Source organism: Panthera onca, chromosome B4 (assembly GCF_046562875.1).
Source record: "Panthera onca isolate mPanOnc1 chromosome B4, mPanOnc1 haplotype 2, whole genome shotgun sequence".
Taxonomy (NCBI): Eukaryota; Metazoa; Chordata; class Mammalia; order Carnivora; family Felidae; genus Panthera; species Panthera onca.
In genome coordinates this window covers 109,914,636-109,940,529 of record NC_138345.1, presented here as the reverse complement: position 1 = coordinate 109,940,529, position 25,894 = coordinate 109,914,636, and the positions used below count along the sequence as shown (strand labels likewise).

At 34.4% G+C, this 25,894-nt stretch overlaps 1 protein-coding gene across 3 annotated transcripts in view; it reads left to right on the top strand.

The window, feature by feature from the left end:
- Positions 1–25,894, top strand: part of CEP290 (centrosomal protein 290) — a 90,975-nt gene that overhangs the window by 17,649 nt on the left and 47,432 nt on the right. For all 3 annotated transcript variants that reach the window (XR_013556695.2, XR_013556694.2, XM_078449630.2), the window contains 13 exons: positions 2,214–2,386; positions 3,070–3,232; positions 4,691–4,791; positions 4,863–4,950; positions 6,187–6,299; positions 7,846–7,930; positions 8,482–8,621; positions 12,670–12,834; positions 13,199–13,348; positions 15,392–15,507; positions 16,759–16,861; positions 16,952–17,182; positions 21,279–21,452. Coding sequence is in view for 1 of the 3 variants with exons in the window: in XM_078449630.2 (XP_078305756.2) it covers positions 2,214–2,386; positions 3,070–3,232; positions 4,691–4,791; positions 4,863–4,950; positions 6,187–6,299; positions 7,846–7,930; positions 8,482–8,621; positions 12,670–12,834; positions 13,199–13,348; positions 15,392–15,507; positions 16,759–16,861; positions 16,952–17,182; positions 21,279–21,452 (1,802 nt within the window). In the remaining 2 variants the exon portion in view is untranslated. The remainder of the gene's footprint in view (positions 1–2,213; positions 2,387–3,069; positions 3,233–4,690; positions 4,792–4,862; positions 4,951–6,186; positions 6,300–7,845; positions 7,931–8,481; positions 8,622–12,669; positions 12,835–13,198; positions 13,349–15,391; positions 15,508–16,758; positions 16,862–16,951; positions 17,183–21,278; positions 21,453–25,894) is intronic.

The following is a 25,894-nucleotide window of genomic DNA, read 5'->3' as shown; positions in this document are numbered from 1 at the left end:
CCACATGAGGAAAGTCAGCAAGGAAGAGAGTAAGCAACCGTGTTTAGAGCTATATCCAATGCTGCGGATAAGTCATGAGGAGCACTGAAAATTGACTAGTGGATTTAGCAGTGGTCATTTTTGGTTTAAGAGAAAGTAGGTAGAGATGAAATAAAACAGTATGGAAACTCTTTTGAAGACTTTGTATGAAGGGAAGGAGAAAAATGGAGTAGTAACTTGCATGAGGAAAAGTGTTTTTTCTTCTTAAAATGGAAGAAACAATCATGCTTCTAGGTTAAAGGAAAGATCCACTAAAGAAAAAAAAATTGATGCATTGATGAAGCAGGACAGAGAGAGAACTTCTGGAGCAATATCCTTGCGAAGGCATTGGGATGGGAGCTAGCGTTCCAGTGGGGGTAGTTGGTCTTAGGATCACAGAGAACTCATCCATAATAACAGGAAGGAAGGTGGAGTGTGTAGATACAGAAGCAGGTAACTGTGTAGATGACCTGATGGTGGGAACAGGTGGAACTGTATTGATTGCTTCTCTTTTCTCAAGCAAGTTAGGATTGGGGAAGATGTGTTAGCAGTTTGAGGAGAGAAGAAAAGAGAAGGTATATAATGGCTATCTGGAAGAGTGAACAGACTAGGGAAATGTAATATGATTGTTGAGCCAACAACAAAGCCCATTTGTTACACTTATTTCTATGTGTGTGTGTATTATGTATTTATCAGAATTATACTTTGACAGTAGTTTAAACTGCTTTAAAAGGGTGATTGATACCATGGGTTTTGCATATTCCAGCCACCAGGAGAAAAAGAGGCAGTTGATCTCTGCTATCAAATAAGAAACAGGTCTTATCTAATGACATTTCAGTCAGTCCACAGTCATATGACCCCTAAAGTCACAGAAGGTGTGTCTACTAATGTATACTGTATACCTGAAGTGAATTTGTAAATTGACCGAGGTTTTCATTGGCCAGCATTAGGTTTAGTTATTAGAAATAGAGATTTGGTAAATGGTAGCAAAATCAAGACAGAAGTTTATTTTTCTCCTTGTGTAATGATGTAGAATTAGGCAGTCCAGGGTATTGCCCTCATCTGTTTCATCCAAGATGGACCTTTCCCCTCCTATCCATATCCCAAACTGCAAGGTAGAGGAGGCAGGGCAGGAGGCATATGACACACACTGAAGGTTAGTCAGGTAAATATGTTGTGGAGAGCCATGTGGAAGAAGGAAGAATAGATACTGGGAGGAGTCAGGCTCTGTTACATTCTCCATCTAGGCTTTTTACTCCAGAGAGGAGGGCTCGTTTCTTATAAACATACGTGATCTCCCACACGAATCCATTACCACCTACTTTTAAGTATGTGCTCCAAATCAGTGGGTGCTCATGGATAAGAATGATTTGTGTTGATCATAGGAATACGATATTTACCTCAAGCAACCTCAAGCAACAGTTTGGTAAGGAAATCTAGGTGGAGATTTTGTAGCTATGAAGTTTAGCTGCAAGTGGCAGAAAAAAATCAAATGTAATAGTGTTTTAAACAGGACAGAAATATATTCTTCCATGATGTAAACAAAGTTGAAGCAACTAGTTTGGGGTTGGTATGATACCTGTTCAAATATTGGGTATCAGGTGCCGTGTTACTTGTTGTTCTGCCTATCTTAACGTGTAGTATCCATTTCATGTTCTGAGTGTTTGAGTTCCAGACTTAATACCATATTCCAGATAGCAGGAAGGAAGAAAGAGGCATTCAGTTGTCTCCTTTAAAAACAGTTCCTGAAATACACATATGGCTTGTTTACTTGTATCCCGTTAGTCACACAACCACATCTAGCTGTTGGGGTATAAGGGGAAATTTAGTCTGTATTTCAAATGGCTGTGTGTCTAACTAAAATTGCAAAGCTCTAAGGCAGTGGACAAAGGTTCAACAGTAGGAACAGATAGCTCATGGTTTTTGCCACAGTGATCATTCTTTGAAAACAGTGTTTTACAGTCTTTTACGATCCATAACCTTTCAGCTAAGATTTTATTGAACTTTTTAACTTGTTTTATCATGAAAATAAAAACAAATTTTATTTTAAAGATATAAAATTATAAATTAATATTAAAGGGATTTTCTTTAGTGACACAACTCTTTTCCTGCTTCCCGTATTGGAATCAAGGATTTAAAGGAAGAAGTAGTCAATTCAATTCTATTAATTCATGAATTTTTTTTTCCTCCTGTAGGTGCTTCAACTCTTTCCCAACAGACTCATTATATGAAAATTCAGTCAAAGGTTCAAATGTTAGAAGAGAAAACTAAAGAGGCTGAGAGAACAGCTGAACTGGCTGAGGCTGATGCTAGGGAAAAGGATAAAGAACTAGTTGAGACTCTAAAGCGATTAAAAGATTATGAATCGGTATGTATTTTTATCTTGTCCATCAAGGAGCTTACAATATTCTTGCCACTTACAGTGAGACTGTTCTATGCTGTATACTGTGTTCCTTTAAAAGCCTTCAGAAGTGCTTTGTGTTCAAGGTTCTCTTACTCAAACTTTTGAGTAGCATTTACTTTTCAGCAAGAGAACTGTTTTCTCATCATTTGATCAAAACATTTTGCCCTGATAAGCAACTTTGGTGAGGCAGCAAGTTTAGTTTTCTTGTCTAGATGTGACACCATTGGTTTATTTGATAAAAGTTATTTCAGGGACAGTTTTGCTGCCTACTGTGCCGACACACAGTTCTTACTCTGTACTTTTGGTATTTTTAAATCTAATTACCACTAAAACAGGCATCTAATGGCTTACGTATTCTAATAGTATCACTGATTTGTTATTCCTTTCCTACATTTTGTTATGTGTTTTATATGTCATTTTCTGAGTCACTTTGTTATTAGGATGCTATACTGGGAAGTTTCAGCTGTTCCATTTTCCATCATTATTGCTGGATTTGGTTTTTGAAAGAACAATAAAAAGCATTTAATGACACAAATCTTACATATATGTGTACTTCCGCTTAGACTTAATAAGAAAATAAATTCATGAATTTGATAATTTATTCAAATAAACCATGTTATACTTAAATTAGATTGGATATTTTTCAGGGAATATATGGTTTAGAAGATGCTGTTATTGAAATAAAGAATTGTAAAAACCAGATTAAAATAAGAGATCGAGAGATTGAAGTATTGACGAAGGAAATCAATAAACTTGAGTTGAAGATCAATGATTTCCTCGATGAAAATGAGGCACTTAGGGAGCGCGTGGGTGAGTCATCTTTTAAGTCCATAGTTTGATCAACCCTAATTGTCAAGTCATTTTTTTGTTTTCCTTCTTGTTTATTCAGTATTACTTTAAAATAGGTGAGTGTTTTTTTTTTTTTTTTTCTTTTCCCAAATCAATCCTCTAAAAATATTTAATACAAAAGTGGAGCTGCTCTGATTGAAGTGGGGTTGAGGATTAAATGGGGTTGGGATGGTGGGTGGTCAGACCTGGAGCAGGGTTTTATTCATTCTGGATCTCTTCATTAATAATTGCTTGTTTAAAAACTGAAAGTCTACTAAGTTAATACCACACGTTAGAAGTTAACCACCCCCCATCTGTATGACCCATGTTAGTTTGCAAAGTGCTCTTGTTCAGGTAAATTCATGAGGACATTTAGAAGTACTGGTTAAGTACTTGACTTTTATATTTATACTGCTTAATTTTTACTTTGGTCTAGTATTTTAAGGTTACTATTGATTCTAAGAAGTAATTGGTAAATTTGGCTTGGAAGTTTATTGATTTCAGTAAATAGTTCATTAATGAGTATTTTTCATTTGAATGTTAAATTATGACAGTGCAATCTAAATTGCTACTTTGAAATGAAAATAAAAACCGAAATATTGATTTCATTATACTTGGTAAATCCCAGTTAATGCTTTCTTAGAGTTAAAATGATCATCTGCGAAAACTATTCTCTAGAGGAAGGAAAAGTAAATATTTATAAAGATGATTTATTTGTAAAATGTATGTAAGTACGACCCAGAATCATGCCAGTACCCCAGGTTAGCCTTCTGATCAGCTTCAGATCACAGCCAACTTTAAACTAGAGGTCGCTAAAGATGACTGAGCCAATTGGACAGCTGTCACAAACACCAGATTGTCTGTATTTGAAAGCCTCCAAATCTTGGTTTATACTGCTTGAGATGATCTTCATGTCTACTCAGTAATAGAAAGTTAGGCACGCTGGGGACATCAGACTAGTAATGATAATGTAATTTATATTGATATTAATAATGACTACTGTGTGCCAGGCATTGGACTAAGTATGTTATATGGGTTAATTTTTTATACCCTTGACAACAATCCGAAAAAATAAATACAGTATTATTCCTACAACTTAATTAATAATTGACAGTGAGAATTGAGTGCAACTCTGTTTTATTCCAAAGCTTTTGTTCTGAATTAACACATTCTAGGACTTTCATGATAACCTAACGTGGAGAAGAAGACTGATCCTGAAATATATTGTCAGGATTTCCATTAATAATTGTGATAAAATATTGACTTGTAAGGTTATAGTTCAAATATCTGGAAATTCTTGCACAAAAAGTACCCCATTCTCTAGTGATACTGGCTAAATAAGTGATAATCATTTGCTTGATGATAACCAATTGCTATATGAAGTTTTTATAGTTCATTTGATTGTTGATAAGGTTTTAATTGTATTGCTTTCTATTTTAGGCCTTGAACCGAAGACAATGATTGATTTAACTGAATTTAGAAATAGCAAAAGCTTAAAGCAACAGCAGTACAGAGCTGAAAACCAGATTCTTTTGAAAGAGGCAAGTGTGATGGTCAGTTAGTTATTTTCTGGTTGAACTAAAAAGAAATACTAATAATTTGTACTTTGTAGATTGAAAGTCTAGAGGAAGAACGACTTGATCTGAAAAAAAAAATTCGCCAAATGGCTCAAGAAAGAGGAAAAAGAGCTGCAACTTCAGGTATATCCAAATCTATATTTGCAGATATATTCCAAATCTTTAAAAGAATCATTGGAAAATGAATTGTCAGGAGCTGAAATCTTCTGTATTTTAGAAATATTAACATGGGTCTTCTACAAGTTTAATAAATGAAATGAAATAATGGCCTGATGAGAAGTATTTGAGTATCATTGGTTTCTATCCTAAATCTGAAACAGGTAAAAACAGAAAAATAAATAAACAAAAATAAGTGAAAAGAAAACTTTAGAATCATCAACTTTTGAAAACTTCACAGTTGGTCTGTTAATTTCTAGGCAATTCCAATACATTGTGATCAATAATGATAGAATTTAGTAATTTCTACATTAATATATGTGGCTGTTAATATTTTTTCCTTTCCTTAAGAGCAATGCAGTGAAAACTTTTTGCAGATTATTCTTTTAAGTAATGTTTTATTGAATAAAAATTAACTTTTTTATCTTACTTGGTATCAGGAGAATAATTGGTTTAGTTTTCTAATAGCCATTGCATTGCCTTTTTTTCAGACCATAGAGAAGGAATTTTTTTTTAACTTCACCCAAGTCCACAAGTGTCTGAATAACAGAGGGTTTTTTCATTGGTTGGTTTGGTTTGGTTTTGGTTTGTTTCAATTTTTTTAGCATCATGGTCTCTATATCAAAAAATTTCTAAAAGGAAAAACTCCATAATTTATTAACATATTAACTAGCTTACTCATTCATGGTTCTTAGCTATTTTATATGTCATTAAACTATTTTAGTAGTTATTAACAAACACTTTAATATAGAATAGGTAAAGAATGATAGAGAAGCTAAAAGTCATATTAGTTTCTCATATTATTAATATTAAAAGTGAGCTGTGGGGTGCCTGGGTGGCGGAGTTGGTTAAGGGTCTGACTCTTGATCTTGGCTCAGGTCATGATCACACAGTTCTTGAGATAGAGTCCCACAGTTCTTGAGCTCTGCACTGACAGCTTAGGGACTGCTTGGGATTCTCTCTGCCTCTCTCTCTGCCCCTTCCCCACTGGCACACACTCTCTCACAAAATAAATAAACTTAAAAAGAAGAATTAAAAGAAATAAGCTAGATTAGAAAGTGGTATAGGCTACATGTGGATCAAGGATTTTGGAAATAATTCTTTTGTTTGAGTTAGAACTTGATTTTACTTTTTAAGAATTAAAGGATTGGAATAATGGAGAACTCTTTTATGTTTCTAATTTGTTAATTCTTTTATGTGTAGGATTAACCATTGAGGACCTAAACCTAACTGAAAACTTTTCTCAAGAAAATAGAGTAGGAGAAAGGAAATTTGATTTTGCAAGCCTCAAAAATATAAGTGAAACACAATTAAAGGTAAACAGTATAAAGTGTTGTTATGGCAAAGAGAACGAAGAAAAATGTTATTATCAGTGCTTTCATTTCTGCCTCCCATATTTTATTTTGGACATTGCATCTTTTTGTAGTTGTTAAATAAAAAATAAAATGAAACTTTTTAAAATTTAAATAACCTGTTAATCCAAAGATTAATGAGACCTTATTTACTCTGAATATAGATTATGAGTTCAGATGAAATAGAGCTGCTGCATAGGAGACCTTCATTCAGTATTCCACAGTTATATCAGAATGGGCCAGAAGAGAATGTCACCATAGGATCATTATCAAGAATGTTATCTGAAATTCAACATAGTGTAGAAAGTGAAGTGGATCCTTTGGTCTCTTTAAACATTCTTCATCCGTACAAGTAAAAGATAATAATTCACCTCCAGAAATGATTATAATAAAGGAGATTTTTAAAGCACCATGTCTACAATCTTTAAGAAATCTAGAATCATTAGTCATTACCTTTAGTAGGAAGAGCCATGAAGAAATAGATGACTACTTATACTCTTTCTGACAACTCCATGAAGAATGTGTCTAGAAGCCATCAGGTTCTTGAGAAAACTAGTTTCACACAAAACGGTTCATCTTTACAAGCCCTATCAACAGCTTCCGACTTGATGGAGAAGTTATCACTTAGGCAAAAATCTGTGATAGTTTGTGAACAAATTCATGATAATAGGGCTGACATGGAAAAATCACAAGTAGCAACAGCAGAAGATGAACAGGTTCATACCCAGATAAAATATGCTGATACCAGTTTGAAAGAAGGTATAAGAAAGAGTGAAGTACCTTTACAGACAGAGGTTTTGAAAAGTGAACTTGAAGTTAATCTTCCAGATCCTGTGCCTATTACTGCACAATCAAAATCACCTCAGATAGATCCACTTGAAAATCTTATAGAACAGCTACAGAGAGAACTAGTATTTCTTAGATCTCAGGTGAGCTTTCCTCCAAATTACATTCCTGGGATCATTTTTTTATTAATGCCTTTTTAATGGCTTCTCTAACAAAGTTCTATAAAATAATAATTATAATAAGAATTTTTTGTTTGCATGTAACACTAATTTATACACACACATTCGTTTTTAAAAAATCTAAAAATGCAGTAAATTTGATATGAAATCATTGACTTGCCTAATTTATTATTTCTTTAGAATGAAGTGCTAGCACAGGATTTATTGATCAAGGAAGCACAGAATAGAAATGCAGAAATAGAGCTTGAACGTCATAGAAGCCAGACAGAACAGGTAGTATAAAGACAGACCATTAAAAGAGTAGATTGTGGTACTAAAGACAAAAACTTCCATTATATTTTTCTCCCTTTTGTTGTAGGGGCGGGGATCACCATCTGTTTTACCTTTCAGATTTTATTTTTATTACTGCTGCTAGGTTTCTATAGCTTGTTTCTTGTGTGTTACACCTCAGCTGATCAAATTTTCTTAACTTGGAAACTATAAACTATTGGGATAGTTTGTAAAAAAAATAAATAAATAAATTTTATTCTTTATGTTCTTTACAGAATGAATTTCTTTCAAGAGAACTAATTGAAAAGGAAAGAGATTTAGAAAGAGGTAGAACAGTAATAACCAAATTTCAGAATAAACGTGAGTTACTATTATCTCTTATTTTTCGGTACTTATTTATTCTATACTGAAAACCATGGATCTAAAAGGATTTTAATACATTCTCTGTTTTCTAGTCTGTTTTTAACCTTTATTGTCTCCATAATACATAGACTTCTGTCTCATTCATCTGTTTGGTTTGCCTTGCTCTATTCGTTGTCAGAGAAAGTTATTAATCTGGATTTTTTGTAATGACAAATAAGTCAGTTTTTTTGTTGTCCAATAAAAGTTAAGTGAGAAAAACAAATTTAAAAGATTTTTAATAAAGTGAAGGCAAAGTATGTTCATGACTTCTTTCTTTCAACTATGAAATATAAATATGTATATATATATATGTGCATGTAATTTAATAAGGTATATCATTTAACTCAACTATTCACACATTGGATTTTAGTTAAAAAAGTTTTTACATTTATTTACATTTGTATTTCCAAATGGGTATTTTTTCTGTATATGAAATATTTGTTATTTGTATAGAATAGCATAAATTGTGAAGAAGGTAGTCACTGAATGAGAAAAATATGTCCTTTTAGTAAAAGAATTAGTTGAAGAAAATAAGCAACTGGAAGAAGGTATGAAAGAAATATTGCAAGCTATTAAAGAAATGCAGAAAGATCCTGATGTTAAAGGGGAAACATCTCTAATTATTCCTAGTCTTGAAAGACTAGTTAACGTAAGTTTTTTCATGTTAGTTTTGTTTTGTTGTTTCGTATTTTTAAGATGTTGTTCCACTGTTCTCCGGTCTTCATGGTTTATGATGAGATATTTATGGTCATTAGAGTCATTATTCTCCTGTTTGTTACATGTGGTTTTTCTCAGGTTGCTTTGAAAATTTCCTCTTTTATTTGGTTTTCACTAGTTTTACTATAATGTGCCTTGGTATGTGGGTAGGTATGTGAGTGTGCACATACATCTATGTATGTATGTGTATGTTTGGGGTTTGCTGAGCTTCTTGAATCTGTTTACTTATGCCATTTGTCACAATTGGAAAGTTTTCCACTTTATTTCTACAATATTTTTTCTGCCCCATTGTCTCTGGGACTCCAGTGACACATTAGACCTTTTGATATTGTCTCATAGGTTTTTGAGGCTTTGTTCATTTTTTCTTCTAATTATGTATCTTCTCCTGATTGAGTGATTGCTACGTATCTTTTTTTAAAAATTTATTTACTTATTTACTTTTAATTTACATCCCAGTTAATTAGCATATAGTGCAAAAATGATTTCAGGAGTAGATTCCAGTGATTCATTCCCTATGTATAACACCCAGTACTCATTCCAGCGGGTGTCTTCTTTAATGCCCCTTACCCATTTAGCCCATCCCCCTCTCCCGCAGCCCCTTCAGCAACCCTCAGTTTGTTCTTTGTATTTAAGAGTCTCTTATATATTTTGTCCCTCTCCCTGTTTTTATATTATTTTTGTCCTCCTTCCCTTATGTTCATCTGTTTTATATCTTTAATTGCACTAGTGAAGTCATACGGTATTTGTTTTTCTGACTTATTTCACTTAGCATAATACCCTTTAGTTCCATCTACATTGTTTGCAAATGGCAAGATTCCATTCTTTTTGATTGCTGAGTAATACTCCATTGTGTGTATACGTATGTATGTATATATACGTATATATGTGTGTGCGTATGTATATATATATATATATACATACGTACACACATATATATACACACCACATCTTCTTTATCCATTCATCCATCGATGGACATTTGGGCTCTTTCCATACTTTGGCTATTGTCAGTAGTGCTGCTATAAACATTGGGGTGCATGTGCCCCTTCAAAACAGCACACCTGTATCCCTTGGATATATATCTAGTAGTGCTGGGCTGTAGGGTAGTTCTATTTTTAATTTTTTGAGGAACCTGCATACTGTTGTGCAGAGTGGCTGCACCTGTTTGCATTCCCACCAGCAGTGCAAAGAGATCCTCTTTCTCCGCATCCTCACCAGCGTCTATTATTGCCTGAGTTGTTAATTTTAGCCATTCTGACTGGTGTGAGGTGGTATCTCATTGTGATTTTAATATGTATTTCCCTAATGAGTGATATTGAACATTTTTTCATGTGTCTGTTAGCCATCTGGATGTCTTCTTTGGAAAAGTGTCTCTTTATGTCTTTTGCGCATTTCTTTACTGGGGTGAAGAATTTGTTTTTGAGTGTTGAGTTTGGTAACTAACTCTTTGGATTTTGGATACTAACCTTTTATATGACATGTCATTTGCAAATATCTTCTCCCATTCCGTTGGTTGCTGTTTAGTTTTGCTGATTGTTTCCTTCGCTGTGTAGAAGCTTTTTACCTTGATGAGGCCCAATAGTTCATTTTTGCTTTTGCTTCCCTTGCCTCCAGAGACCTGTTGAGTAAGAAGTTGCTGTGGCCAAGGTCACAGGTCACTGATATTTTCCTCTATCATCTCCATTTTTGTTTCAAACATCAGCCTGAGACTTGTGAGACTTTTTAAACAGAATTTGGAGTTCCCTTTGGCTGGTTATTTTCTTTCTGGAATTCCCATCTCACTTTCCTATGACTTTGGGCTCCATCTCTGGTTTTCTCAGCCAGAAAGATCACAGGTCACTACAACGAAGCCTGCCCACCCCACACCATCCCCTTCCCCCCCACAAAAGGAATATTCACTTTTCATTGGTTCTGTCTTCCAAGTTTTATCTCCAGAACCTTTAAATAGTTGTTTTTTGTATTAACTTGTTAAGCATGGGTCTTTTAGGACCTTATACCACAAACTTAGAAGTATAATAGAATGTAGTAAGAATATTTTAAATATTCCAGTGCTTACACATTGCTACAGGAATGTTAGCTATCAAATAATAAACTATTTATATTTACTATGTAGAGATTGGAGAATTCTACGGTATTAATGAGTGTTACATAAACTTGAATAAAATACACATTTTAAATTCTTAATATTTAAGGGGCGTCTGGGTGTTTCATTTGATTAAGTGTCCAACTCTTAATTTCAGCTTAGGTCATGATCTTTTTAATGTTTATTTACTTATTTTTAGAGAGAATGAAAGTGTTGGAGCAGGGGAGGGGCAGAGAGAGAGGGATTAGGACAGAATTCCTCTGCCAGTGTAGAGTCCATTTCAGACCTTGAATTCACAAACCCCCAGATCGTGACCTGAGCTGAAATCAAGAGTTGGACGCTCAACTGAGTGAGCCACCCAGGCGCCCCTAAGATCAAACTGTTTTCTGAGGGAAGCTCTACTTAGTAACCAAATACAAACAGAACAAATAGCCCAGGAAATCCTAATTTCGTCTATTTCAGTTCGCAGCTTCTGGTCTTCTCAGGACCCCTACTTCCAGAGATTTCATCTGCTTCTATCCTGGGTTGTCATTCTTTTTTCTGATTGGTATGCCCTCTGTGCAATTCACATGACCTTACCTGCTGTAAGAAATCTTCAGAATCAGTGATATGTTAGATATCTCTGCATTATGTACTTTATGTCACTTTCTATAGCCACAGGATATTCTTCAGTGCCTCTAATTATCATCTATTTTGGCCTCATTTTACTAAGAGGCCATGTACAACATGGTGCTATTTGTCAGCAAGACAGTTAACTAGACTACCTTGTCATCTGTCACAATACCTCCTTGCACCTACTTCTGTCTTCCTAGTATAACTTTTGAATTAGTATTAACTTATTTCTGTAAGGCCTTCTCTGATCTCCTTGGGATAAAGGCTTGCTTTTTTAAAACTACTGCCGCAAGTTAAACTCTGAATCACCCTCCTGAGCAGGAGATTGCACTTGGTTTTACTCATCTTAACCTTCCTTGTCTTCTGCCTTCCTTTGTGAAGCTTTACTTTGCAATTAGCAGTTTTGTTATGTATAGTTTATTTTTTTATTTTTATTTTTTTAAGTTTATTTATCTCAAATTTATCCTGAATCGTGAGATCATGACCTGAGCCGAAATCAAGAGTCAGATGCTTAACCAACTCAGCCACCCAGGCGCCCCTAGTTTCTTTAAAATGCAAATATATTTATATGTATGTACTGTATAGATGTGTATGGGGTATATGTATATTTATGTGTGCCATTGTTGGAGAATTAGGACCAGTGCAGCCTCTTGGAAAATATTTTACTATTTGACATGTTATTTTTGTTTATCCAACACTCTTAGATAATACTCTGTTACCATACTTTGCATTTTTATCATCTGTGCTTCAACTGTGTGGAGAGGAAGCAATAAAAAGTCATTTAATTAAATGTAGTAACTATTTTATTCTTTTGCTCGTTCTTTACGGGTGCTGCATAGTTTCAAAGTATTTGCATATAAGTTATCTCATCTTGACTGTATAAAAACTTTGTGAAGCAGACAGATCTAACATTACCTCTTTAGAGATAAGGAAAGTAAGGTATAAAGAATTTAATTCACTGCTGAGCTAGTAAGAGATTGGTTAGGATTTGAACCCTAGTCCTCTTATTCCCTTCCAGTTTTTCCAGTCTACCACTCTACTAAAATTAGGTAAATGTTTGTTAATTGTTTTAATGAGGTAATTACTATGCTTGGTAAAGCTTATGTAAGTTAATCTAGAGTTTTGTAAATTTAGATTCCTAAATAAATGGATTTAGCATATTTTGTTATACCTGGCAGTGGGAACAGTAAAATGCTTAAATGTGAATTTTATTTACGGGTAATTTTTTAAATGATGATTTCAGTATTTTGCTTCACATTTCTTCAATATAATCTAAATATGTTAGGCTATAGAATCAAAGAATGCAGAAGGAATCTTTGATGCAAATCTGCATTTGAAAGCCCAAGTTGATCAACTTACTGGAAGGAATGAAGAATTAAGACAGGAGCTCAGGGAATCTCGGAAGGAGGCTATAAATTATTCTCAGCAGTTGGCAAAAGCAAATTTAAAGGTAAAACTTTTCTTAAATAATAGAAAATGCTAAGCATTATGAACATAGGCTTAATATGAAACTTAATTTTTTTAAAATCACTGAGAAAATGCCTCTTAAATTAATTCAACAATAAGAAAACTTTTTGGAGTTTTCTTAATTAAGTGGGAAATAACTACTTTTATAATAAAAAAGAATACAAAAATTCTAAGTCTCTGCCTGGGTTTCTAAATAGAATTTGAAAGTATAATTTAATTAATGCCTGGTAGGGCATTCATACAGTTCCTTTTTAAAAATAATTCTGTACGAAGTATAAGTTACTGCTTTTAAATTTGTCTTTGGGTGTAAGAGATGTGTTTCTCATTTCTGAACTCTGTCTTTCCAGATAGATCATCTCGAAAAAGAAGCCATTCTTTTAAGGCAATCAGAAGGATCAAATGTTGTTTTTAAAGGAGTAGACTTACCTGATGAGATAGCACCATCTAGTGCCAATATTATTAATTCTCAAAATGAATATTTAATACGTATCTTACAGGTAGTAAAAATTTTGCATGTGAATAACAAAAGTAATTGATAATATGTTTTTAATTTAGTCTTCATACATTCTTTTGAGTTCTTAGAATATTAGCATTGAGGTATATTTTTATAGATTTTGATATTAAATGGAATTTGTAAATAAAAGAAATTTATTCTTCATCTGCATGAGAAGCATGTTGACATATCTTGTGCACATACAGGTCATATGAAATATATGATAGTAGAATAACATGCAGCAGCCAAAGTAGTAGTGTATAATTAAGGGGAGACCTTTTATTTAGTGTTGGTTGGATAAGCAATTCAAGTGAATAAAGTCTTGACAGAGCTTTTTGGTGAAATGATTAGAATTGTTCCTTTTTTGTGTTAACTACAAGAAAAAGGTTTTAAACCCAATTGTCTTTAATGTTTTTCTTCCCTTTATCTTGTAAAGTGTTAGTTAATCCATTAGTGAATTAGGAAGGGAAGTGCTTGCCCTGTTTGTCATTTTTGCTGTCTATATTGTGGTCATTGTGAATGGCCTAATGAGAGGTGCTTTTCATTATTTCATTTGAAGTGTAAATACCCATAACATTATGTTCATTAAAAATATAATTATAGGGGTGCCTGGATTGACCGTCCAACTCTTGGTTTCAGCTCAGGTCATGATCTCATGGTTTTTGAGTTCAAGCCCTGCATCAGGCTGTATGCACACAGCACAGAGCCTGCTTCAGATCCTCTGTCTCCCTCTTTGCCCCTCCCCTGCTCACACTTGCACTCTCTGTCTCTCAAAAATAAATAAATGTTAAAAAATTTTTAAGGAAATATAATTACAAAAATGTATTTGAAATGAATGAAAATACATTTTTGATTATAAGCACTACTGTTTCCATCTCCTAGATGATCCATTTGTAACTGTACTTGAGTTCTGATTATCAAATACTTGTTTCTGTATTTGGAAATTAATCTTTTTTTTGAAAATTAGAATTTGTGTGTTATCTAAGTCAGGGAGGGACAACCTTACCACTTATTAGAACATTACTTTATAGTGCATGTTATATTACTACTTCTAAGTTTATAACTTTAGCAAATTTTTTTAAGTTTATTTATTTTGAGAGAGACGGGGAGTAGAGAAGGGGCAGAGAGAGCAGGAGAGAGAGAATCCCAAGCAGGCTCCATGCTGTCAGTGAGGAGCCCGACAGGGGGCTGGAACTCATGAACTGTGAGATCATGATCTGAGCTGAAATCAAGAGTCAGATGCTTAACCAACTGAGCCACCCAGGCACCCCTTAGCACTTTATAACTTATTCTCCTGCAGTATAGGACACTGTCAACAAGTAATGACAGTATTGTCATGTTGCTTGAGATGAAATTCATTTTTTTTTTTATCTTTATAGAAAAAAAAACATATGAGAGGTATTGTGGTAGATTAGGGAGCACGTATTGGGACTCTGAAAACCTGTTCATAGTGGCAAAACAGGTACTTGGACTCCCATACCTAGGAGTGATGGACATAGCCAAAGCCTTTAGAGTCATGACCTGATTTCAGGTGTTCGATCTGCATGTAAATATAGCATCTGACACCAAGTTTGCCATATTATATATGCTTAGAAATGATTACCAAGTGTAGTGGTGATGAGTTTCTTAATGTTAAGCTAATCTTTCCAAGTCTCTTTCTTCATTTATAAAATGAAATAATTGGAAAGGACATTTGAATAGAGGCATGAACAGTTAAGTTCACAAAAGGGTCTGTGAGGCTGAGTGGACTGGAGGTAAGTTTGTAGCCATTGTATCTGATAATTTATATGGTTACGGAAACTAACAAATATGATAAAAATAATGTTACCAATTTTATAGTACTTCTTTTTAAACATATTGCCTCATTCCATATGCCTTAAACTAAGATATTCAAAATAGTATAGAAATTATCTGAGCTGCTAATGGATTTGGTAACTATTCTCTTCTATATATTTTTCTGTAATCTTGTCAGATTATGAATTTATACTTTCAAATATAAAATATATTCTTATTCTTTTTTAATCCTTATTTCTAAACCAATTTTTAGGAACTAGAATATAAAGAAAATAAATTAAAAAATTTAGAAGATTCTCTTGAGGACTATAACAGAAAATTTGCAGTAATTCGTCATCAACAGAGTTTATTATATAAAGAATATCTAAGGTATAAATGTTAACAAAACTTTATAATTTGGTTGCAGTATGTTCTTATTAATGATGAAACTAATGTAAGGGAATACTTAGATATTTTGTTTTACCCTTCCCTCATACCTCTTTCCTCCTACTTTATGTCTTAGTTTCCTTATCTATAAATTTCTGAGATAGTAATGCCTTTTTCATAGGGTTGTTATAAAATTTAATTAAATTGTTACATAGAAATGCTCAGATATGAGCATTTGGTAAATGTCCTGGCACATGAATATTTTGTAAATGTCAGCTGTTAGCATCATTCTTCATCATCACTGTCAGCATTATTGATATATATCCATTGAGACTATTACATTTCTCCGTATCTCCGCTATTTCATCTGTATCAACAGAAAAATTTTCTTATTAGTCATTAGAATACCTGAGCAAAGGTGATTTAAACATGAAGGGTAATTATTATGTGACCTAACAAGAAACCCAAAGCTAATTATAGGGTAGGTCATGTTTAGGGGTTGTTATTATCTCCTATTATAGTTTATAAAACAGATGCAGGAGTTCAAGAAAGATGGAGTCATGCCCGCTGAAGAAGAGGCAATTTTTTTTCCACATGACTTTTCATTTTTAGATAAAACATTTTTTCCAAAGTCTTCTAGCAGAGCAGATTTTGACTCAGATCACTTTAGCCAGAGTTGGGCCAATGAGCTGTCCGAGTCCTATGTTCAAGTCCAAACTATTCAGTGGCAGAGAATGAACGATGTCACTGTAATTTGTTTATGCTGACTGGATTTCTGGTGACTGGAATGTCTCTTGGGTGGGCAGCAGTATCTTACCTTTTAAGTCAAATGATTTCTAATAATGTCTGTATTCTATATTTTGCAAGTATTTAAATTAACACTGAAGCTTAAGACTAGGGTCTGAAAATTGAGACCTGATTTCCAGAATTACTTTGGAGTGTTGATTATTTTCCTATTTTCTGTTTTCAATAAATTGTTTATAAGATCCATCATCATTTGTTATATTGTAACAGTTGTAGAGTTGTGATTCATGGAATAATGAAAGTAGCTTGATAATTTCTTTACACTGCATTTATTTAATAAAAATATAACTTACAGGCTAAATCCTTTTGGAATGGAATTTTGAGTTATTCTGTTATCGGATACCAGTAGCTATGATGTCTGTTATTTCATGAAAACTTTAAATTTCCATAATTTAAAGTTATCTTTTTCTGTAAGTATTAGGTGTATTATATTGTCATTTTTTATTTTAAGTGAAAAGGAGACGTGGAAAACAGAATCTGAAACAATGAAAGAGGAAAAGAAAAAACTTGAGGATCAAATCCAACAAGGTGCTATAAAAGTAAAAGAATATAATGTGAGTAAAAACCCTTCAAAATCAATATATACTATTGTACAAATTAAGATAGCTACGTTCACTAAGTAATGTAAACGTGTCTTTGTGCAGAATTTGCTTAGTGCTCTTCAGATGGATTCGGATGAAATGAAAAAAACACTTTCAGAATATAGTAGAAAAATTACAGTCTTACAAGTGAATGAAAAGTCACTCATAAGACAATATACTACTTTAGTAGAATTGGAGCGACAGCTTAGGAAAGAAAACGGGAAACAGAAGAATGAATTGATATCAATGGAAGCTGAAGTTGGTGAAAAAATTGGACGTTTGCAACGATTTAAGGTACATCTGATTTTTTTTTTTTTTTTTTTACTCTATGAAAACTTTCAGTTATGAGGAAGAGAGGATCATACAATGAACAGCCATCTCCTGGATTAATAGTTAACATCTATTAACATTCTGCCATAATTGTTTCATCTGTTTTTTGTAGGAATAAATTGTAGACATTTCTTCCCTAAATATTTTAGTGTGCATTTCTAAAAAAGCCTTTTTTTGTTTACATAACCACAAACTTTATCACATCTAACAAAATTGGCAATAATTGCCTCACATTATCTAATGTCCCGACCATATTCACATTTCCTCCGTTATCCCAGGATCCAGTTAAGGACCCTGTGTTGTATTTGGGTATTACATTCATAAGCCTTTATTTTTTTTCATGTCTTCAATATTCATAGAATCTCCCCTGTTTTTTTTTCTCTTTGTGAAAAATGTTGAAGATTCGTGATTATTTTCTTTTGTAATTTTGTTTGTTCCTCTGTTTGTTATTTACTAAAAGCTTTGAAGCCTTGTTTATGTCAGATTAAACGTTTTTTGACAAGAATACTCCATCAGTAATGCTTTGTACTTTAGAAGTAATTATTTATATTGCATCACTTCAAGAGATGGAATGTCTGGTAGTCCCGTGTTTAGTGAGTGATTATTATCTTAAGGGGGAGACAGCCATATATCTCTATTATAAAGTGATTTAGTTAACTGGTGATATTTTGGTCCATGCAAATAACCAATTCTTTGTTAGTGCTCATAATGGGTTTAGCATCCACTGATGATTGTTGTTACCTGACTCAGTTATTTCATTAGAGTTGCAAACATTATTTTTCTAGTTATATTATACTTTCTACACTTATTAGCAGATATTCTTTTATAAAATATAGAGCTTTTCTTCATTAGCCCAGCCTATTCGGTTATTTTGAAGTATAGTTCCTACTAGAAAGGCAAGACAAAAGCTTCCTCCTTTCCTTTTAATGACTAGTCTTCAGAAATCAGAGTTGATAGACTCTGCTTCTTCTACCTGTTTGCCCGACTTCCCCATCTTTCTCTTCTTTCAGTATCATTACAGACTAACACACTTAGTCATTATTTGTCTTCATTTTGGCCAATGGGAGCCCTTTAAATTTTTTTTTTTTTTACATTTTATTTATTTTTGAGAAACAGAGTGAGACAAAGCATGAGCGGGGGAGGGGCAGAGAGAGAAGGAGACAGAATCTGAAGCAGGCTCCAGGCTCTGAGCAAGCAGTCAGCACAGAGCCTGATGCGGGGCTTGAACCCACAAACTGAGATCATGACCTGAGCCGAAGTCGGATGCTCAACCGACTGAGCCACCCAGGCGCCAATGGGAGCCCTTACTTTTTTCTTACATGGAAATCTGTTATTAATATTAAAATAATTATTCTGTAATATTTACACATTAATTTGAAGATAATCTTGCATTGGTATTAGCAGTGACAACAGCAGTGCTACCAGATTTAGTTTAAAATATCTTTATAGTTCTTGGGGTGCCTGGGTGGCTCAGTCTGTTAAGCATCCAACTCTTGGTTTTGGCTCAGGGCATGATCTCACGATTTTGTGAGTGCAGGCCCCACATCAGGCTCTGTGCTGACAGTGAGGAGCCTGCTTGGGATTCTTTCCCTCCCTCTCTCTCAGCCCCTCCCCTGCTCACTCTGTCTCTTTCTCAAAATAAATAAATAAACCTAAAAAAAATTTTAATTTCCTTATACTTCTTATTTTCCTTAGAATATCTTTCAATAGGATGTATAGTCAAGGTAATATATTCTACAGTAACTTGAAATAATTCTCCTCCTTTTGAGGTTATACTATAAATTTGATGTATAATTAGGCTCATTTGTTTTGCATTTGTCTTCAAACTCATAGTTACTTTTAGTTTCTTTTTTAAAATTGATTTGAATATATGAAACATTTGCATCTTTTAAACATGTAGTCAGAGAAATCTTACTTCTGTCCCTGTACCTTTGACTCCATTCTGCCCTAACTGCTACAGGTAACTGATCATCTTTTTAATGTTTCTTTTCGAAGATATTAACAGACATAAGAAGTTGCATGCTGTGTGTACTCTTCTACACCTTGCTTTACATCTTGTCTTATATAGCTTATTTTAAGCATGTACATGTTCAGTTTACATATCCAAATTTACATAGGATCATATAAACGCATAAGCGTTCAAAGTAAAATTAAAATGAAGTTGAGTTCCTTTTAAGGATAGTAATAAGTGAAATTGTCATGCTAACAAACTTACTTTCAATATGATCTTAAAGCTGAATCCTGAGGCAAAAAGGAACTTGTTGAATAATTAAAGCTGTTTTTATTTGGACATGTGATAAGGACATTTTGAGTCTTTTTAAAAAATTTTTTTAGTGTTTATTTTGAGAGAGGGAGAAAGAGAGAGTGCGTGCGCGAGTGGGGGGGGGGGGCAAAGAGAGGGGGAGACACAGAATCCGAAGCAGGCTCCAGGTTCTGAGCTGTCAGCACAGAGCCCAATGCAGGGCTCGAACTCACGAACTGTGAGATGATAACCTGAGCAGAAGTCAGACGCTGAACCAACTGAGCCACCCAGGTGCTCCAGGACATTTTGAGTCTTAAGAAATGTACTTGTTTTTTACTTTTGTGCTTTCCTGAAGTATTGCAAATATAGTGAGTGTGTGAGATAGAAGGGGAAAAAAGAACTAGAATGTTCTTCTGTTCAACCTGACTATTCGACCTGGATTTGGGGAGATAGTACACAACAATTGGAAAGCTGAAAATTGGATATTTTTAGGAGATGGGAAATAGGAAACCCCTCCCCACACAAAGAATGTGTGAAATCAGATTCTAAGAGTAAGGTAGAATTATGTGTACTTACTTAAATGAAAAGAAGCTATCAAAATGAGATATGAAGCACTACCACAAATATTTCTCCCTCATTGCTATCCTTCACAAGAAATGATAACTGTAGTTCTTTATCTTCCTCACTTTATAAATTTGGTTATTCCTTGCACTACTTCGTCAACTTTAGAGAGAAAAGTTCAGATGTTTCTTCGTAGTGTTAATACAGAGTCTTCAAGTAGTGAATTTTTATAATTGTATAGCTGATGAGTAGAATGTAAAACAAGTAACTAAAGTCATTGGTATTATTAGAGACAGCTAATTGAGAGAAAATTTTTCTCACTAAGTATTGTTTCTTTCATGTGAATAAAAGGTTTTCTCTTTTATTACAAAACTAGTCTGTGTAACTATAATAAGCAGAAATAGGTAAATTGTAATGTGGTAAATCTAATTTTGCCATTCAGCTAACTAAAGGCAAGTTATTTTTAAGCTTATGAAATTTAGAAAAGCCATCCAGAGGTACATTCTTTTTTTTTTTTTTTTTAATACAATTTATTGTCAAACTGGCTAACATACAGTGTATATAGTGTGCTCTTGGTTTTGAGGGTAGATTCCTCTGATTCATCGCTTACATGCAACACCCAGTGCTCATCCCAACAAGTGCCTTCCTCAATGCCCATCACCCATTTTCCCCTCTCCCCCACCCCCATCAACCCTTAGTTTGTTCTCTGTATTTAAGAGTCTCTTACAGTTTGCCTCCCTCCCTCTGTTTGTAACCATTTTTTCCCCTTCCCTTCCCCCATGGTCTTCTGTTAAGTTTTTCAAGTTCCACATATGAGTGAAAACATATGGTATCTGTCTTTCTCTGCCTGACTTATTTTACTTAGCATAATACCCTCCAGTTCCATCCACGATGCTGCAACTGGCAGGATTTCATTTTTTCTCATTGCCAAGTAGTATTATTCTGGGTGATACATATTTTCTTGCTGCTGTGTATTATGCTTTTCTGAAATTGAATTTCATTTTACTATGATAGTTATGAAAGGATTTCCTTTTTTTTTCATTTTTATTATGATTTAAAATTTCTAAATAGTACTATTTCTTCTACTAAAGAAATGAATAATTATTGTAATATTTTTAATACATAAGAAATCTTTTCTTTAGTGATTCTAAAATCTGTTTTGCTTTCAGCTATATTATCTTATCCTTCTGAAAAGTGGCTAGTACTTCACTAGGAAAAAATATACCAACTTGATTCAGTGTGTCTTTGTTTACATAGGAAATGGCCATTTTCAAGATTGCAGCTCTGCAAAAAGTTATAGATAATAGTGTTTCTTTGTCTGAGCTAGAATTGGCCAATAAACAGTACAATGAACTGACTGCGAAATACAGGGACATCTTGCAAAAAGATAATATGCTTGTTCAAAGAACAAATAACTTGGAACACTTAGAGGTAAGTGTATATAGTCCTTGAACCTTGTAATATTAGCTGTTCCTCTTGGGTGCTATCTGTAGGTGCGGAATGACTTCATCCTTTCATCCTCCTTAGTCCACTTGCAGAATTTTATTGAATCAAGACGCTTAACACCAGGCACTTAAAAAAGAAACAGAAGCATGAACCAGACAGGTTACAGATGATTGTAACCGAAAGAGGAGGCATCATTAAGTACCCATCCTTCTCTCTTCTCCCTGATCCCAGTGCAACTTATTTTCTTGTACCCCTTGGTTTATGTTTCTTGGGATGGATATAGCCGAGAATGGCTCTTCCTGACCCTGGATGAGCTGTGGAAATCCCCATCCTTTCTAACTGTACAGATAAGGAAAATAGGATGAAGTATCACATATTCAAACAGTCTGTGGATATGGCCCAGAACCCTTGTCGTCCTCTTCTAGCCACTTGACCTCCATACCTTTAACGCAAGCAAAACCAGCTCCTGATTTGTTCATCTTCCTCTTCAGAAATAGGGGCTTGTGTCTTTTGACATCTTCTCTTTTGTGATCTTCTCCTAGGAGTGGAATGAGGTCTGATTTTGTTAGCTTCATAGATTTTACTTGCTTAGAGGGACACATTCAATAAAACACCCAAATGTTATTTTGAATAGCTTTGAATGACTCCTATAAAAATATCTGAGTGATTTATTAATACTAACTAGCAATAATCATGATCAGTTTACTTTTTACTGTTTTGCCAAAGGGAGATGATTATGTTAATTTCTGTAGAAAATTTTGAATATTTAGGTGTGGTAATAATTTATTTTTCCCCATTTTTCATGTCCTTTGCACGCTTCCTCTGTATGATTTTAGAATCCATGTAAGAAAAAAAAAACCAAGAAAATCCATGTAAGAAATATATTATGTAGATAACAGCAATGAGTAATTTTTAACTTATTTATCTATTTTTCCAAAGAATATTTTTCATCTTTCCTTAAAATTTAAAAAAAAAAAATGCGTTTGTGTTATATTCTTTCCCGCATCTCGATTATAATTCTGAGTATATTTTTATCCCTATTGACAGTGTGTCAGTTTTATTCTTTATTATGTGTATTGTGGTAGCCCTTACTCTATCCCTATCTCCTGTGTTACCTCCTCCTTACTTCCACCACTATGGTCATTCTAAACATGAATCTGACCATGGGACAACGCCTTTGCTTCACACCTATCAATCACTGTCAGCCACTTAAAGAATAAAAGCCAAATTCCTTTTGTGATTAGCCCCCACTTACCTCATGTCATCTCCTATGGTGCTCTAAGTACTTTTACAATTTGTTTTTGAAATTGAACTACCAGTTTGCTGGGACACAGTGTTTTTTCTCATATATATATTCTTATGTACCTGCTGTTTCCTTGTCTCGAAAGCCCTCCCAGGGCTCTCCACTTATGTGCTCAGTGAATTTCTATTCATGTTTAAAACTTTGTTCAGGGGCACCTGGGTGGCTCAGTCAGTTAAGCATCTGACTTCGGCTCAGGTCATGATATCTCAGTTCGTGAGTTTGAGCCCCACATTGGGCTCTGTGCTGATAGCTCGGAGCCTGGAGCCTGCTTTGGATTCTGTGTCTCTTCCTCTCTCTGCCTCTCCCATAATAAATAATATAAATAAACATTAAAAATGTTATATATAACAAATAAACATTAAATAAATAATAAATAATAAACATTAAAATAATAAACTCAATAATAAACATTAAAAAAAGAAAAACCTTTGTTCAGACACTGTCTTTTTTTCTGAAGCATCTTTCTTTATAGAACAAAGTCTCTCTGTCTATATTCTCTATCTTGTACCTGTTTCTGCTATTTATATCACATCATAATAAGAGTGTTTGTATGTCTCCATCCCCTACTGGAATATATTCTTGATATCAGGAATTCTATTTAATTCACTTTTATGTGTTTAGTACTTCCTCTTTGGCACACAGAACTAATAAATGTTGACCTCGAGAGAGTTATTAATGGTGTAGAGCCATGGTGCAAAGGTCATCAGATGTGGTGATTAGGAAATTGTTGATGCCTTTCAAGAGTAAAGTTCCTTTTTTCTTTTTTTTTAATTTATTTATTTTGAGAGAGCGAGAGCAGGGGAGGGGCTGAGAGAGAGCAAGAGAGAGAGAAGCCCAACCAGACTTCATGCTCAGCGAAGAGCCCAATGCAGAGTTCAGTCTCACAATTGTCAGATATGACCTGAGCTGAAATCAAGAGTTGGCCACTTAACTGACTGAGCCAACCAGGAGCCCCAAGGGTAGACTTTATTGAGAGTAAAAGTGGTAAAAATCAATTTTCAGAATATAAAGAGAGTGGATGATAAGAAAATGCAAAAACTGAATGGGTGGGGGTGATAAGGCAACAGAAAAACTAGAAATCTGATGATAGAAGTAAAAAGAAATTAGATACAGGTTGAAGTAGGATCAAGAGAAGGATTTATTTTATCAACTGTTTTTTTTTTTTCTTTTTTTTAAACAGGCCAATGAAGTTTGAGGGTAGAGGGAAAGAAAATTTAGAGCAAATAGGGAGAGGTCAATTGAAGATTCTAGAGGTGGGTGGTAAAAGTGTGGGTGCAGGGCACCCCACCGAGGGCAGGGGAATAAGAATGGCATCTGGAGCAAGACCAGAGTTCTTGAAAGTCTGGAAGTAAGAGGGAAAAAAAGGTAGAAAGATGTTAAAACCTCTAAGCCCTCTTTTTTTCCCCCCTATGTATTTTCAGTATCTAGAACAGGGTTATAATTGTGCACATTACCAGAAAGTCACATTGTATTCCCTTATCTTGCTTTCTTTTTTATCATAACGTCCTCTTAAAAAAAATAAATAAAACTAAATAAAACCTCATTATCCTGTTATTCTTCGTAATATGTATTATGTAACATTGTATTATGTATTGGCTTCTTTTCCAACTACCCCCTGCCCAACACAAGTTCTAGGACAGAATTTCTTTATATGATTCAAGGGCTTAAAATACCTGGCATATAGTTAGTATTCTGTTTGTTAAAACAAAGAGTAAATGAGCATATTAAATTTATGTGCCAACTCCTACATTTTTGTGTCCAGTCTGCCTTTTCGGTACTGTAATGGGATTATCTATTTTACAAATCCTGTTTCAAGAGGATCTCAAATTTAACATATCCAGAATGTCTGTTTCTGTCATAGTTGTTTCCGTTTCAATAGGTGCTGCTGTTACCTACTCCATGAAGGCAGATACCTTAGAGTTACTTTCTGTCATTCCTTTCCCCTGTCATTTTTATTTCCCAAATGTAATTCATTCATATGTGTGTCCTCTTTTCTCCATCTTCACTGCTGTGACCCTACTCATCAGGATTTTGTATTTTCTTAATTTTGATTTCTCTGCTTACCCCTTTATTTATTCTCCACATTGCATTCAGAATGGTTGTTTAAAACGTCCTCCTTAAAGAAGCTCCTGGGTGGCTCAGTCAGCTAAGCATCCGACTTCAGCTCAGGTCATTATCTCGCAGTTCGAAAGTTCAAGCCCTGCTTTGGGCTCTGCTGACAGCTGAGTCTGGAGCCTGCTTTGGATTCTGTCTCTCCCCCTCTCTGCCCCTCCCTTCCTCATGCTCAGTCTCTTTCTCAAAAATAAATAAACATTAAATTAAAAAAAAAAAACAACAAAAATACTTCCTCCTTAAGATGTTTAAATGATTTCCTATTATATATTAAGTTAAATTCTAGTTCCTTATCTTGACATACCATGCCCTGCCTGGTATGACCCCCTATTATCACTCTAAGTTTATCTTATACCACTCATCACTGTTATTTTTGCTGTCTGTGCTTAAGTCCTCTAATGCCCCAAACTCAGTCCTCCATCAGAGCATCAGGGTTTATCAACACATAGCTCTTCTCTCTGGCTGGCTTCTTGTCAACACTGGCTCCTTGAGCCCTTGGGTGGCTCAGGTGGGTAAGTGTCTAGCTCTTGATTTTGGCTCAGGTCATGATCTCACAGTACATGGGTTTGAGCCTTCTTTAACCTTTCTATCTTGATATGGTTCCTTTTATTTTGCTCTGGATCCATACTCTGTTTCTTTCTAGATCTTTACATTCTTAGAGTTTTTGGTTTGCTTACCTGTTCACTGTCTTCTGCCTTCCATACCCTCCCCAACTCCTGCTACACACAGATACCCACAGATGCTAAATGGTGAGGCCTGTGAAGGCCAGTATTTTGTCTGTTTCTTTCCACCGTGGACATGAAGTACAGCACCTGACATGATGGTGTGCTAGTGATGCTCGGTAACTGTGTGAGAAACTCTAAGCATTCCAGCTTGGCCAAAGTGAACATAGCAGAAGCTAATATTCGGAAGTCACATATTGGATATATTTTGATTATTTTAACATACTTTCTTTATATATGTGTGTGTGTATACGTGTGTTTATATATGTATGTGTGTATATATTCCGTGT